At 31.4% G+C, this 16,460-nt stretch overlaps 1 protein-coding gene across 3 annotated transcripts in view; it reads left to right on the top strand.

The window, feature by feature from the left end:
* LOC134686812 (centrosomal protein of 162 kDa-like) overlaps positions 1–16,460 on the top strand; it is a 44,230-nt gene that overhangs the window by 13,380 nt on the left and 14,390 nt on the right. For 2 of the 3 annotated variants that reach the window (XM_063546615.1, XM_063546616.1), the window contains 10 exons: positions 7,079–7,252; positions 8,811–8,936; positions 9,645–9,772; positions 11,096–11,116; positions 12,643–12,859; positions 13,208–13,465; positions 13,753–13,880; positions 14,661–14,793; positions 15,349–15,461; positions 15,997–16,241. In XM_063546615.1, coding sequence (XP_063402685.1) covers positions 7,079–7,252; positions 8,811–8,936; positions 9,645–9,772; positions 11,096–11,116; positions 12,643–12,859; positions 13,208–13,465; positions 13,753–13,880; positions 14,661–14,793; positions 15,349–15,461; positions 15,997–16,241 — 1,543 coding nt within the window. The remainder of the gene's footprint in view (positions 1–7,078; positions 7,253–8,810; positions 8,937–9,644; positions 9,773–11,095; positions 11,117–12,642; positions 12,860–13,207; positions 13,466–13,752; positions 13,881–14,660; positions 14,794–15,348; positions 15,462–15,996; positions 16,242–16,460) is intronic. The other variant, XM_063546617.1, reaches the window with a different exon arrangement.

Consider the following 16,460-nt stretch of genomic DNA (forward strand, 5'->3'; position numbering starts at 1 on the left):
ATGGCAATGAATTATTTTTGTTCAGAACAATCAGGAAGCAGTAAACAAATATCTGGTATGTTATGTGACTAGATCTGTGTTGATAAATGTTTTATACCTGGTAACATTGACTGGTACTAAATGTTTTAATTGATTGGCTCAAAAACTACAAAATGTACATTCACTAAAATATTGTATAATTTCTAAAATGACTTGATGACAAATAAATAATGTAATATTTTCTGGAACAAATGTTTTAATTGATCTGTGGAAAATGCTCAAATTTGAAGATACAAAAATTAAAAAAAAATAACTGCTAATATTAACATTATTAACTTATGTGACATGCTTAACATGGCCTGGTATTAACTGTTTGTGTTGACTGGTAGTTTAGAATGCTAACCTGGGCTTCGGTGATTGAGTGGTCTAAGTAGTTCATTGAAAATAATCACTAGCCTGACACTACTTAGGTAGCAAGTGAGTTAAACATTTACTTGGGCCTCAATTGGCTATGATTTTCTGCTGATGGTTGGTAACTTTGCTTCCTGTACAAATAAAACTAGCAGCCATGATTATATCAAGAATTCTGAAAACACCAACAATCAATCAATCAATAGAATTTTTACAGGTTACTGTAGTTCAAATGCTATTAAACATGTGTTAAACATTGTCTTCTATAAAATATTACCATTAACTAAAGATGGAGGTATATGGATTAGTACAAAATGATGTTCTTACTTCTTATTTCATTTAATTTGTTAATCAAAATGATTAAAACACACGTTTTATTTTTTAAGTTTGCTAGATAAAGATTTTGTGAGTTCTGTTCAAAATACTTATCTTGATTTGATGTTTTAAAATGAAAAGAATTTAAAAAAAAAACATGATATGCATAGTGTAGTATAGACATGATAGAGTTTGGCCTATTATTGTTAACTTTTTATATTTTGTGACTTGGATGGAGAGTTGTCTCTTTGGCAATCATAACACATCTTCTTATTTATATTTGGCAAATCAAAGAAGTCAAATACTGTGGATTCATTATTGGTGGATGCTAATTTTCATGGATATTGTGGGTACAGAAAAATCACAAATTTTATATATGCTTAACGAAATACACATTTTTAAAAGGAATGTATGCAGACTTTGTCAAAACTAAGAATTTAGATATCCACAAATATGCAAGTTTTCCTCAATCCATGAAAATTGGTACCCACGAAAAAAATAAATCCACAGTCTCCAAAAATTTACAATTTTTGCTGAATCCACAACAGTTTGATATTCATAAATCCATGGTAGAAACATCTCCTCTTATTTTGAAATTCTCATTGGATTACTGTGTTATTGAATTTAGCCCCCCTGATCCCCTTACACCACTAGTAAAAACCCAACAGAAACCTTTTTTCATTTATAGAAAAACATGTGACTTGTTTGTCATGGTGTATTTGTCTTTTAAAAGTTTAATTTGTATTGACTTTTGATGTTTTATCCTGATATTATTATCTCTCACATCTTTGACAAATTTAAATCTTTTTTGTAACAAACAGAAATTTAAGATTTTAACAGTGTATTTTTCTTTTTTTAAGATTTAAATTTCTGATGATCAATCAGTTTCTATTGAACACAATAAAACCCTAACAATTAAATTTATAAGCGTCATCCTTGAAATTTACCACAGACATGCGAAATGGACATTTAATCTTGTCAACTCTGTTAAAAATGTTAACACCTGTGAAATTGATGCTTAGTATATATTTCTTTAAAGTAAAGGTTTTTGTAGTAAAATTTAAAATAGTAGTTTGATTTTGTATGTTAACCTGTGATTCAAGGACAAAGAATAGTTGTGCTATGTTTGTAATCAATTCGTTTTATCTGTTTATCAACATTTTGACTTCTTTTACAATTAGAGATGTTTTGAATTTTCTTTAGCCCAAGGATGTTTTTCATACAATAAAGACAATATTATTGCAAGACAAATATAAAAATTTAGAATTAAAATTATTTCTTTCAATTTTATTCATGATTACTTTAATTTTATAAATTAAAGCTAAAAAACATTTTTTAATACAAAATAAATTTTTGAATTTGAATATTTCCTTTATGATGCCTCTTATTGTTAATTTCTGTTATTTCTTGAGAATTCAGATTTAAAGTATTAAAAATGTGTAAACAATTTAAATTTGAAAATTATAGACGCACATAATATGGAGGCTAAAATTTTAGAATGGCTTAAAAGTGAGTTTATCCTTAAATTTATAATATATGTAAAAAGTTTCTTCATTTAAAGTGCAAGTTTGTTTGTAAACATGCTGTATGGAAAAAAAGCAACACACAAAATAATTATTTTGAAACATGTTTTACCAAATTGAAGGAATGTAATAGAAAAAGATGCATTTGAGTTTTAGAAACAGAAAATCATCATAATTTGTTTTAAGAATAATAAATGACAGTGTCATAAAAATTCCTATAAGATGAGCATTCATTAGAGCTTGTTCTGTCTTGGATGTGATGTTTCGTTGCGTTATAATTGCAGTTAATGGTTTTTCTAATCTTGTCTATTCAGTTACTAACTGATGATGTATTTTTCTCTAACTTTTCTGCTATTTTCCCATTTATTGAAATATCTGTTCTTGGCAAATAATTGGTCGAAATTTACTTATAATCACGGGTAGCAAGGTCGTCATATCGAGGAGCGTTTAGTACAGTGATTTTGTCATAGTTTGGATAAGTTTGACATGGTTAATTTATGTTGCTTCCCTAAACTATTGCCTCAGTTCTATTCACATGAGCAGATAAAAAGCAAATAAGATGTTTGAATCTGTATTGGAGGTCAAACGATCTATATTGGAATTGTTGTTTCACGAAATTAACTCAAAATAAGCGAGATATCGGAATTGCTATGGTTCGGTTAGGCGATTGACATGGTTCGGTTAAGAGTCTAGAAATTCGTCATGGTTTTGGTCAAGATTGTCATGGTTTAGATCGAAATAAATATATATGTTTGTCACTTTAATACTGAAAATTTGATTGATAGCGCCTGTTATTGAACAAAGTTACACTATATATTAACTGCCTGAGAAGAAAAAAAGTCTATTTAACCAAATTTAGTGGGTCTTATCGTCAAAGCGTAAATTAAACATGTCATGTTACTTTTCGTAAGTTTTCTTCAATATAAATTTAAAGTTGATGCTCTTTTCATAAGCGGCATAACTAGTCAAATAGCTAAAGACTTCTAATCAAAAGTGGCAGCCAGTCAAAAAGTAATTCTTGTTTTTCTAACCATTTGCTTTTGTGTTTTTTTGTAAGGTACTCCGACATGGTCTGTCTGGTACTTAGTTTTCGAGATATGAGAAATTGTTATTTCGTCGGGCAAAGAAAAGTTCTGAATATTGTTTTCATCGTAGTCTTCACAAGGGTTATTTCAGTGTTTACATTTTTTGATTTTGTATTTGGTGTGAAATTTGAAGGTTTCTCAAATACTTCTCTCCGAACTTTTTGTTCTTCGGAAGAGGACAATTTCAAGTAACATGTATTACAAGTAATTAGACCATGAAGTAAATTTCCATGATTGTCTGTCCTGTAGTAATAGTTATTTTCCGCTGAAATGTTTTTACAGGACCACGCACATTTCCCAACTGAAGGAACGGTCGCAAAAGTTCGTGAGATGATTTTGCGCACGTTTCTTTCCAATGCATTTTCCTCTCCTGTAACTCAAAAAGAGATGATCCATCGTACGAAACTAAAGATAACTTAGAAAATTGCCCATCAAATGCCTCTACCTGAACATGAATATTGAATGTCTTTAGTTGTTCGCGTAAGACTTCAAGCATCTGTCTTACAGTGTCCGCTTTCAAGTGCTTCGGACTCAAACCATATGTAACAGGTAAAACGTAAGGGTTGTCGATCGCATAGGTCCTATCCAAGTCACTCAACATGAATACCGTTACATCACTTGGTCTATCAAAGCAAAGGGTGATTTGATGATTGATCAAACACTTTACATCATCTATGCAGCTCTTTATTTTAGAAAGGTCTATCGCGTTAAACGTTTGTCTTTGTTCTGTACTTGGAGAGTGTGGACCATAAACTCCATCAGTCTGAGCAGAAACGTGTCTGCATTGAATGGCTTTCAAAGATTTGAACTCTCCAAAATATTTCACGTTTTGTTTTAGAAAAGTATCTATATGTGCTTTTAGTTCTTTGGTTTTCGGCTGCTTTTTTTTGTAGGTCTCCTATTGTTCGTTCCATACAGAAATTCTGCCTCTGAAACTATTGCAGTATAAACATCTTCATCAAATTTCCCAAGAAAAGCAGTCGTTGATTCTTCAGTCTACGAAACAAAAATGGATTCCGGAATATGATACCCGTTGCTCTCTTTTAAGGCCCCCATTTGAGTAATCAGTTGTAATATATAATAATTTGGAATTGAGTAAGACAAATTAGTTTCCCAGTCGGATTTGTATGGACACTTTATTTCGGAGAGAAATCTGTTCATCTGACCGTCATCTCCTTCACCATCTTGACTGGCAACAAGATAAGGTTTGTCTTCTCTCCATTTAACGTAGCGACCGACTTTTTAAAACTTTATTTGCGGGAAGATTGATGGTAATATCTTGCCACAAATAGTTGCAACTCCGTGCTTTTCATTTTTCATGTTACATCTGATGTGTTGGAGACCGTACTCCGTCCTTGTCTTTGTTAAGAATCACAGAGTCATAATGTGCTTGCTGCTCCTTCAGTGTGCGTAAACCGATTGCTGTATGCATTGTACTTGCAGTTATTTTAGCTTGCTTCCGTAGTTCAAACCATTCGTCATACAGTTGTTGAAGAAATTTGGTACCTTGACTTTTGGTTTCTGTGTAAAATTCTGATTGTAGACAAAAATAATTTGGCTGGTTACTCATGTCAGCCTCTTTACCAATCAAAAAATATGTTTCCGAACCATTCATATACGAAACGAATTTGTAAATTATATCGTTAACCCTAAGAAAGCTATCAATACAATTTTTTGTCATTCCTATGTTTGTTTTCATGGCACTTATAGCGTATACGTATTTAGAAATTTAAAAGAAGCTATCGTAGAATCATGACTTTTTATCATTTGTTATTTGTTTGAAACTAGGTCCCACTAAATATCAGTACTTTATGTGTGTCTTTAGTGTTTATGTTACTTGATTTTCTTGTTTAAACCCGATCTGGTAAGTTTTACATGTGTGGCATGGTTAAGTCGAAGAAGAGGTTGGGGAGCCCGCAAATATGTTTTACTCCGCAATATTTTGTATAGTATACTGTCTCAAGTTAAGTGTCTGTAATACCATGAATATTGTATGTAACTGTACCATATTTTGCTATTTATTTTGGACAGAAATTAGGGTGATGGTTTTCAATTGGAATTCCTATACCAGTACATTAAATTTTGTCGCAGCCTTTTATATCTTGGTAAGAAGTATGGTTTTGCTCATTGTTGAATGTTGAAGGCCTCTTGGTGACAAATAGCTGCTAACATCTACGTCATTTGATCTTAGGTGGATAGTTATCTCATTGGCAATTATATTGCATCTACTTTTAACATATTACTTCATTTTATGTGCGTTTTTATGTCATTTTGTGTTTCAAATGGAACGAGTTAATTTTGATAGAAACTCTTCATTATACCAACAATAATTACATAACTGAACCATGTCGAACATGAACTTAACCATGACACGAACGAACCAAACCATGACACAGATATTTCAGTTATTTTGAATTGATTGAAAAAGTAGGTATTTTTCAGAATAATTGACCGCAGTGTTATATCACGAAGATATATGTGATGTTACAGACTGTAAGAAAATAACTTTTTTTATGCACGATAAACCAATTAGCAAGTTTTAAATTTTGACATAAGCAAGCTTTGTTCTGTGTTAAATCATTAACCATATGATACAACTTGTGATGTACTAACATATTTAATTTATACAAAGGAACTTACTAGCTTGAATTTATGATCAGAAGTTCCGTTTACAAAATATCCCAATGTTTACATTTTTGCATTGATTGTCATCAAAAAGACTTAACACCGTCATGTCAAACTTATACAAACTATGACAAAATCACTGTACTAAACGCTCCTCGATATGACGACCTTCCTACCTGTGATAATGTTAAATTACTTTTGGTTTGTTCTGAATATCTTATTGTGATGTCATGAAAAAAAGGCGACCATGTCGGATGACATCACATGTAAAGAACACAGTTTTTGCAAATCTTTGAAAAGGAAGGATAAAAATCATCAAAGAAACAGATTCCACGGCTATGACACTTGTATTTATCATCAGGTAGTTAAACCCCCCTTCCCACTTTAAAAAAAAGGGGGAGTATACTGTTTTACCTCTGTCTGTCCATCCATCAGTCAGTCCGTCTCTTGAATATTTTCATCACATTTTTCACAGGAACTTCTTGACAAGGATTTCTAAAATTTGGTTTCAGGGTTTATTTATACTGTGTGATGCGTTTTCAGATTCATTACTTAACGACTTCCTGTTTACTGAACACTTATATAATATTTTACACATAATAGCCAAGTTGAAAATTTTTGTCAATTTTTTCTCAGGAACTACAGTACAAGGATTTCTGAAATTTGGTTTCAGGGTTTATATAAGTCACCTATACCATGTATACTGTGTGATGTGTTTTCAGATTTATCAATCAACATTTTCCTGTGTACCAAACACTTACATATTTTTACACTTTTAAGATTATCCACTTGCGGCCGGGGTATCATCAATGAGCAGTAGCTCACAGTTTCACTTGTTTAATTATTTCAAAAGCTCAGCAAGCCTTGCGCTTTAAATAAGAAAAGTTTTAACTGTCTAGTTGAGAAATATCGTAAGACACTTTTTGCAGTGGTGGAATCTATATGTTACTCATCATGTGTTAAATTGTATATCTTTTGTTTAAGTGATGTAACTTCAGAAGAAAGATAACACATGACATGTTTCGTTTGAGATTTGTTCTATTTTTAGGTTTTATGGGATGTAACATGTCCATGGCAATGGTGGCTGTATACCATCAGACCTTACAGATTGAGATTTCATGTTTTTTTCTTTTTTTTTAGGTTTCATGGGAACTAACACATCCATGGAGATGGAGGCTGTATACCATCAGGCCTTACAAGAGACTGGCCACACAAATGAGAGCCAGCCATTTGACAGCTCATATCAGGGAAATAAGAGCAATAACTCTCAACTTGTACACAAAATACTCAGTGAGCAGCCTAGAACAAAATCTGGTAAGTTCTGAGTGACACCAGTGCCATGGTCAAAACCAGTAACTAAAACAAAATCTGGTAAGTTCTTAAGTGACACCAGTGTCATGGTCAAAACCAGAAACCAGAACAAAATCTGGTAAGTTCTCAAGTGACACCAGTGTCGTGGTCAAAACCAGTTACAAGATCAAAATCTGGTTAGTTCTCAAGTGATAAGAGTGTCATGGTCAAAACCAGTTACTAGAACAAAATCTGGTAATTTCTAAAGCGACCCCAGCGACATGGTAATCAGAACCTGTAACTAGAATAAAATCTGGTATGTTTTAAGTAACACCGAAGTTAAAGATGACCATTAGGTGCATCCATCTGTCTGTCCATTCATAAGGCTGGCAAATCAGTATTCCACACTATTTTTCTTCATGCTTGAAGATATTGATTAGATATTTGGTGTATTGTTTTATCATGACAAGTTACAGTTAAAGTTAGAATTTTGTTTCTGTTCGATGATTTTGTGCAGAGTTATGACCCTTGGACTTAAAATAAATCACTTAAATACTGTGGATTCATTTTTATTCGTGGTGTACCAATTTTCGTGGGTTTTGTTGGTCACAGCGAACTACCAATTTAAGAATTCAATGAAGAATAATCCTGAGAAATGTGTATGGAGTAGGATGTTTATTTTAGATTATGTTATGCAGTTGTAGTATAGTGTTGACTAGCGATAAACATTGTAACATAACACATGTTTTTTATTGAAAGAAGATACAAGTATTTTAATTAAATCAATAATAAATATATCGACTATCAGTGATAATTTACTTTCTTAAATTGATCAAAACTGTTCATGGAAAATAACTGCAAGTTGTTAATTACCGTGTTTAGTAGTGATAAAAAATAAATAGTATTAAGTACGGGGATATTGCCCGTAGGTAATGTTGTTTATGACAGGAACATTTATTTTCACACCTTATACTTATATGACTGTTTATTATATCGTGATTAGGGAAATGAGCTTTCAATCATAAAGTTTTGAAAGCAATATAGAATTCTGACAAGAATTTATAAATTGTAAAACAAACAAATAATTAGTTTTCTCTGTCCATTATTGTAATAAAAGTTATCAATGAACACTTTAACCTAGAATGACCAAGCGAGGATTTTGACAATTCGAAACTTTTTCAATGAATTCCTTCTTTTTTGTTTGTTTTATTATTGATCAAACCAAAGAGGTTATATAATCTCCAATATCAAAAAGAAATCCAGGAATTACGTATCTGATTATTTTTGTAATCAACAATCCACGAATTTACGTATACCACGAAACGTCTTTTTTTCTCTGTCCACGAAATTTGATACCCACGAAAATAAATGAATCCACAGTAATCAGTTTTCAACACTTTTTTTTCTTCATGCTTGAAGATATTGACTTGATATTTGTTATATAGTTTACACCATGACAAATTATAGATCAAGTTAAAATTTTGTTCCAATACAATTCATTTTTAACCGTTAGGGGACTATGTAGTACCATGCAGTTCTCACAGAATGCTTGTTCATACATCTTTTTAATTGAAATTTTTAGGTAAGGAGAGAACAGTTGAAGAAGTATTACAAGAAATGGAAGAGTTGGACCGAGAGTCAAAGAAAAGAAAAGATATAGCTGTTGAATTGTTAGAAGACAGAAGAAAACAGCCATATAGTCCTAATGGTAAAATATAGGCCTAAAAGACCATTGTCATATAGTCTTAAAGATAAAATATAGGACTTCCTAAATGCCATTGTTATGTAGTCTCATGAATCATACATAAATACCCTTATAAAAATAAATGATCTTTCATTCCTACTGAACTACCTCCACCAACAAAAACTAACTGCCACTTATATCACAATAGTGTTGAAAGTGACGTAAAAAGACAATCATTCAATCAATCAATCAAGACAGAGTCAGAGAAACATGAATTAGGCATGCGTTTTAGGTGTTGTCATCACTTATTTTAACCTTGTGGTTAGGTGGAACCCTTGTCTGTTCATCAGTGATATTTGGTAGGCAACTGTAGTACTAATGTCACACCTCATGTTCATAGAAACTACATACTGTGCATTCATTAATTTATGTAATACCAATAGGAATGCATGCAGACTTTGCAAAAGCTACAAAATTAATATTCACAGAAATGCAACTTATCCTCAATCCACAAAAATTGGTACCAACGACAATAAGTGAATCAATATATAAAAACTTGTTTTATTCCATATCATTATTTTAAACTAGTTTCCTTGCTTGAAATAAGTACATTCAAATTCATGGAGATTACAGGTTCTAAAGGGGGAATGAGAACATGATATACTCCCACATAAAACAGCCATTTATGCTTTCATTCATGTATACAATTGATATATTTTTTTGTATATTTAGGTCCAGCCAAAGAGATGGACGAGATAAGGGGATATGACCTATCCCCAGTCCATCAGGATTCCCCCAGGGGTGGGTTTGACAACTCCCACACAGAGGACACAGAGATGTACCAGCCTGTCACTCAAGTTGTAAGTTTCCTATAGAAATCATTTCAATATCTGCTTTATAACTTTTATAACTTTCAATCTTTATCCTCTTTATAAATATCACTTGACACCTTTAAAAGATAATTTGGTTTACACATTTAAGCAGCTAATGAGTCAACTGTTTTCCTTATGACCAATAGATAAGAACAAGAAGTTCGATAACAACAGGTCTTCAACAGTGAGAATTGTCTCAGTAACTTCTATACAAATATATCATGCTTACAAGGGGTATTTGCCAAAAATACCGGTTGAGAGGTACACATTTCCAGAGCCGATAGGCGAGGGAAATTTGATTACCTTGAAACCGATATTTTTGGCAAATACCCCTTGTAAGCATAATATTATTGTTTAATTCCACCGAATGTTCAACCCCAGTTAGTTTATTATAATCAAGTATCATATGTAAGTTCTACTTGAATGTATAATTTTTGTATACACTGCAGCTGTGCTATTTGCACAGTCAAATTGCATTGACTGTATAATCATTTCTTATCATATTTTTATGTATAGTCACTAGCTGACCTTTTTATGATAATTTGCTGGTTCTCGACTGACTACTACACTTAGATCATCAGTTTGAGTGAAGCGTATTACAAGTGGATTCCAGTTTTATGTGACCAGGTGACAATTCATTTCCGTTGAATTTTATTTATGACGTCATTAAAAGTACAGGTTCACAGAATTTTTACGTCATTCAAATGATGCTTTTTATCCTTAAAATATTTCATCTGGAACCGTATTTTTAAAATGACCATGAATTTGTCATATTAGAATAGAAATAATTCATTGAGTTATTTTTAGACATGGTGTTCCCACTCTGCCATGGTATTTGCTAGGGTATTCCCCATCTGCCATGGTATTTGCTAGCAAATACACCGGCACATGGAATTCCCTAATGACAAGTACCCCGGCAGAGAAAAGAAAATCTCAATACATAGAAATTGGTAAAAAATACCATGTCTCTCATCCAATCAAAATACAGCATTATTACATAAGGTGGAATTATAATTAATATAAAATAGATAACAACAGTTATTAAAAAAATACAAATAACAGAACTGATAAAAACTGTTCCATAATCAAACAGATATGGACATTTTTCTACTCTGTTTGTTTCTAAATTTCTGTAGACTTAAACCTGTACATACTGAAACTCCCTTAAAAATATAATAGTCCCTTCTGTCATTTTGCTGGGTGTGTTCTATTATCAAATCATGTGTAGTCATACATTGAATGTTCTTAAAAACTTTGAACTGAATATTTAACTCTTATGTTAATGTGTGCATATTTTTTGTTTTGATGAAGACTGGCCGTTCATCTAAAAGGGTAAGTTGTGGTTTGTATGTAAAGGGGAGATTACTCACATTTATACAAAGAAGTGTTGTGCATAGGTTTGTGCAGTGTTAACGTTGTTTGCTATTATCCTGATACATGTACCAGTATATATCTTGTCTTATAGATAACTACTGTGGATTCATTTAATAGTGGGTACCAATCTTCTTGCATTAAAGAAAACTTGAAAATTCATGGATATTTAATTTCATGGTTTAGCCAAAGTCTGCATACACGACTCAACTGTACCAAACTGTACCAAAGAAATCCATGAAAAATTGGTATCCAACTAATATTAATGAATCCACAGTACATTTGATTAAAGTCGGAAGGATAAGGCTAGATTTAATTGCATGAAAGGAAGTGAAAGATAGAAGTTAGAAAACTTTATATTCACATATTATTTTTTTTATAAGTAAAATACATGTAGAAATTGAATTTTGTAATTTTTTAATATTATAAAAACAAACTTAATCAACAGATAGAAAAGTACTTTTGAATTGTTTTTTGAAATGTGAAGAGTCTTTAAAATCTGACAGTTAATCTAAATTTCATTTGAATCTGTCAATAAAAATTGGTTCAAAATAAATTTCTCCAGGAAACAGTGATTCAATGAGAAATTTTGATTTTTGAATAATAACCAGTTACCATGAGTTACTGAAGAAAATGTTTTAAAATATTTTACTATTAGTAATTAGAAGATTATAATGTCACATTTATCATGCATGTTCATAGCACTTTATTAGCTCAAAAGTAAAAAAAATGTTGGACATAAAAAGATTTGTAATTTAAAGAGAATAAGTAATGTCATGAATGTAACAAAAAGAAATTCAAATATGTTTATAAAATATTTCTGAAGTGCTGTCTGAGCTAAATTATGTAAATGAAGTGAAATACAATAATCTGTAATATTTGAACATCTATCAAAATTATAATAAAATGATTGTTAATAGAAGTAATATGAACTCTTCCACACATTGTTAAAATGTAAGTGCCCTTATTCCAGTAGAGTGCGTTTGAGTGAAACTTATTATTACCGGTGAAAAAAATGATTGAATTTCTGTTGTTTTGCTTATTTGAAACCATCAAATCACCAATTGATGTAGTCAACCCTTCAAAATTAATCAAATCCAACAACATCATCATCTTTGAACTATAACATATTAATGACCTTTACATAATTAATGACTCCTTCAGCATGTTAATGTTGCATATGATTTTGTTTTATGTGAAGTAACTTTTTTTCCCCCTGGAATTAACATTACTAAATATGTCATGTTTTTTTACAATAATATTTTGATTTCACTTCAAATATTTTAAATTATCTATACAATGTATATGTCATTTTGTTTGTAATAGTATGTGAAGATTTAACATTATAAAGCTTACATAAAGTTTCTATAATTTGTAACTTACACAGGTAGCTATACACTTTTTAAAAAAGAAAAGAAAATGAGAAAAAAAATGTGACAAAGCAATTAAATTGAAATATAATTAATTCAAATTTCATCAAATTCCAGTCTGTATCAGAAAGAGGGAGGTCAAAGAGAAAAGAGACGAAAGAAAAAAAGAAAAGCAAAGATGATTCAAAGGAAAGAACAAAGAAAGGATCACCACAAAGAAGGAAGAAATCACCCAGTATATCTCCTAGGAGAAGTATGTCAGCTTCCATGTCACCACGGCGATGGGCACCATCAGGGGCAGTAACTGATAGGTCACACTCACCTGTAAAACCTAGTAAGCTGTTTGTAACTTGCCTACACAACTATGTATATATTCATTGATCAAGTTGCTAAATATATAAAGCTCAATAATCTACCTAGATTCATTAAATAAATAAACAAAATCAAGAATGGGATGTAATTCTAAGTGACTGCCTGTCAGATAAAAAACCAACATGCTCAATCCATTGAAAATATCTTTTCACCAATATTCAAGAATTTTCATCAACTTTACTAATTTTTTGACATTGTAAATTTAAGTTTAAGATTTGAAAGTTTGTAAAAGTGTTTTCAAAATATCCCATTTTTAGTATGAGATAATCTTACTTTTTATATGCTTACAAAAAAGTATAATGTGCTTTAGGTGGAACTCTGAATCCTAAGTTTGCTCACGTTAAGAGTTCAGGATATGGAACATCATATTCTCCATCTAAAAATATGACAATGAAAGAGAGGCCAAGTAGTTCCAAAGAGAGGCTAGAAGATAATGATAGACAGAAAAGAAGATACGACAAAAAAATTGACATTACTGACAGACATGATGAGAGGGCTGGTATCCTGGACAGGAAAGCAGTCACTGATGTCTGGTCCCCTGTTGATGTGGCTAAACAAAAGATCAAAGGTAACAGGATTGTATTTTAACTGAGTTAACATAGAAACTTGCATTAGATATTTGCGACAGTAAAATATAATACAGTTATCTCCATTCTAATGCAACAATAAATTCCATTTAATAAATGATTTAGCTTAAAATGTCATAAATAAAAAAGTCTGTGAAACTGTTGTCTTTGGTATCCAAACAATGTGAGGTCATATGTGTACTCCTGATATAAAACTTATATATACACTAGACATATTTACAAAAATACACCTAAAAATGTTAATGCTTGAAAGATCTTCTTTTTTCAGGAACAGAGAGTCCTACAAACAAGAAACAGAAATACATAGACCCAGGAATGGAATCCCAACTCAATGCTTCAGTCGATGCCTTTGCTAACTATATAAAGGAACATTTTACTGACAGAAATATTCCTGAGGTAAATCTTAACAAATTTTAAGCATAAAAGTCTGGTTAATATTTTTATTTGCTGGTAGTATGGTGGATGGGCTATGAAACAACTGTAGACCCAGTGCATTACAATTGAAATACTTTTGAGTAACTTAGTGTGAAACAGATTATTCTTGGTGATTGGAGGTGACAACACTATGATTAACAAGAATTATATTTCCTTCATAAAGAATAAAAAGGGAGGTCATAGTTATAGGATGTATGAGAAATTGAAAAGAGGCCAAAGAAACATTTAAACACTCACAAGTTCAAGAAAAATTTGAAACTGCAATGGCCAAAAATGAAAAACTATGCAACAATGAGCATGTCCACATAATAATTCATAGAAAACTTCAGACTAAGTAATATAAATCCCAGAAAAACTGAAGAAGATCTCAGGTGCTCTGCTTTGAACTATGCATTATAATCTGCTGTGTAGCAGTTTGTAGAAAAACCTGTCACCCTATCTGGACATCTACTCCAATGGTAATCCGAATTTACTACATTGTTTGCAATGAATTACATTGATTTCCCAGTTAAATAAAAACGGATAATTTCACATGTGAAATAAACGTGGTTATTTCACTCTCTGACCGTCACACAACAATAGGGGTTGTCAAGACAGCGATAAAGGCAGATCAATGTGTTGTTCAGTCACTTAGTGAATATTTTTCTCTATTTGAATTCTTCGATTAGTTATTATATAATTAATGGCTTGCAGAGAAGCAATAAATGAGAAATGGTGTTAAAGTGTGTTATTTTGTTTTAGGCCAAATACTCTATGGATGAGCCATCAATAGCAGCAAGTTGGAAGGGAGACAAATCTGTTGGAATAGACGATGATGTTGGAAGGTTGAAGGCATCTTTGGAGGAGGAGAGAAGGTTGCATAGAAAGACAAAAGGTAGGTTACATATTATTTCAAGAGTAATAAGGGGTTTTCCTTAAATTGATGTATCTGGGTTTAACAGAAATTTATTCAGAGTTTTTCATGTGACTGCTTTCTGGTAGAAAAGGGGTTGTCATAGAGATTGTGATTGTTATAGTATTTTTATGGCATTGCTCAAGTAGAAAAAAAAGTTTTAAGTACTGTAATCCAGGAATTTTTGCATTATTTTTATTTTATGAAAAAATTACATAAAGATTTCGCAGAAATTAACACTCACAATTAAATTGTTTTTTTCATTATTTTGAAAGCATCATTTCCTGTTTTCACAATTTGTAAAAGTAGTCCATTATAGGTTAAAATAAAACTTTTTTTTAGATTAAACACATTCAGTTTGAAAAAAGTTTGAAATGATGTTAATGTATGCCATTTATATAAATAGATAATCTTGTACAGGTGGCTTAAGTTTGACTCAATTTTGGTTTTAATCTTTATTTAGATAACCTTGTTCATATAAAAACAGTTGGACATGATTTTGATGTTATACTAGTAACACTATAATTTTATTTTTAGATGACCTCGTTCAAGTAGAAAAAGAATATGGCAGTATGATTGAAATGCAGAAACAAGAATTTGAGGAACAAATATTTAAACTTAAACAAGAAATATTTGTTCTGCAAGCAAAGGTAAAAATGTCAAAATCAAAACAAAGATTTTGATCAAAATATTTGATTCAGTTCAGATTATCTGTGAAATTACATGACCTCATAAGAACTGTGGATGGTAAGGCTGATTTCAATATGGAGATGTCAGTAAATGTTTATGCATGAAATAACTACACAGCAACATAAAAAAAATTAAAGAGGTCAACATACCTTCTTCAACAACACACAGGTTGTATAAAAAGATCAATTAAATTTAGAATGAAAATGGGGAATGTGTCAAAGAAACAACAACCTGACCAAAGAGCAGACAAAAACTGAAGATCAGAATAGGTTACAAAAGAAACTAAACAAAATGACAATGATACATAAATTAACAAAGGACTATTAGCAGTTACTGACATTCCAGCTCCAGAACTCAATTAAACTGTTTAAAAGATTAAATCTTTATCATATGAATATTAAGCACTATCTCTCCCGTTAGGTGTTAAGTATTATACCATCATAAAACATATGAGAAGAATGTAACCTGTAACATTGTTTTTTCTTCTTCATACAGGTACCTGAGGATGAGACTGAAATAAGAAAGAAAATGGTGGAAGGTTTGACTGATGGAGCCAGTAAAGGACAGGTTGAACGGTTTGAGAAGGAGCTCAAGGAACAGGAAACACTGTTGGAAGGATACCAGCAGGAAAACAAAAAACTGTATCAACAATTAAAGACGTCACAAAAACAGTCTAAACAGGCAGAGGAAAGAATGTTTAAAGAAAACCAAAAGATGGCAACAGAAGTGTCAAATCTTAGGTTTGTGCTTGTTATAATCAAATTTGAGATTTGTTTAGGGTTTTTATAGTAACCCTAAAATTGTTATGATGCAACTATAACTATGAAACTTGATAAAAAAAAATCATTTTGTAATGCCTCCAAATTGTCTACCTTTCAGAAATATACATTTAAATGCAACATGCAGATTTCAAAGATCATAGCAACTACAAACCAATGAGGAATCGAATGATCTTGCAA

This window comes from Mytilus trossulus, chromosome 10 (assembly GCF_036588685.1).
Source record: "Mytilus trossulus isolate FHL-02 chromosome 10, PNRI_Mtr1.1.1.hap1, whole genome shotgun sequence".
Taxonomy (NCBI): Eukaryota; Metazoa; Mollusca; class Bivalvia; order Mytilida; family Mytilidae; genus Mytilus; species Mytilus trossulus.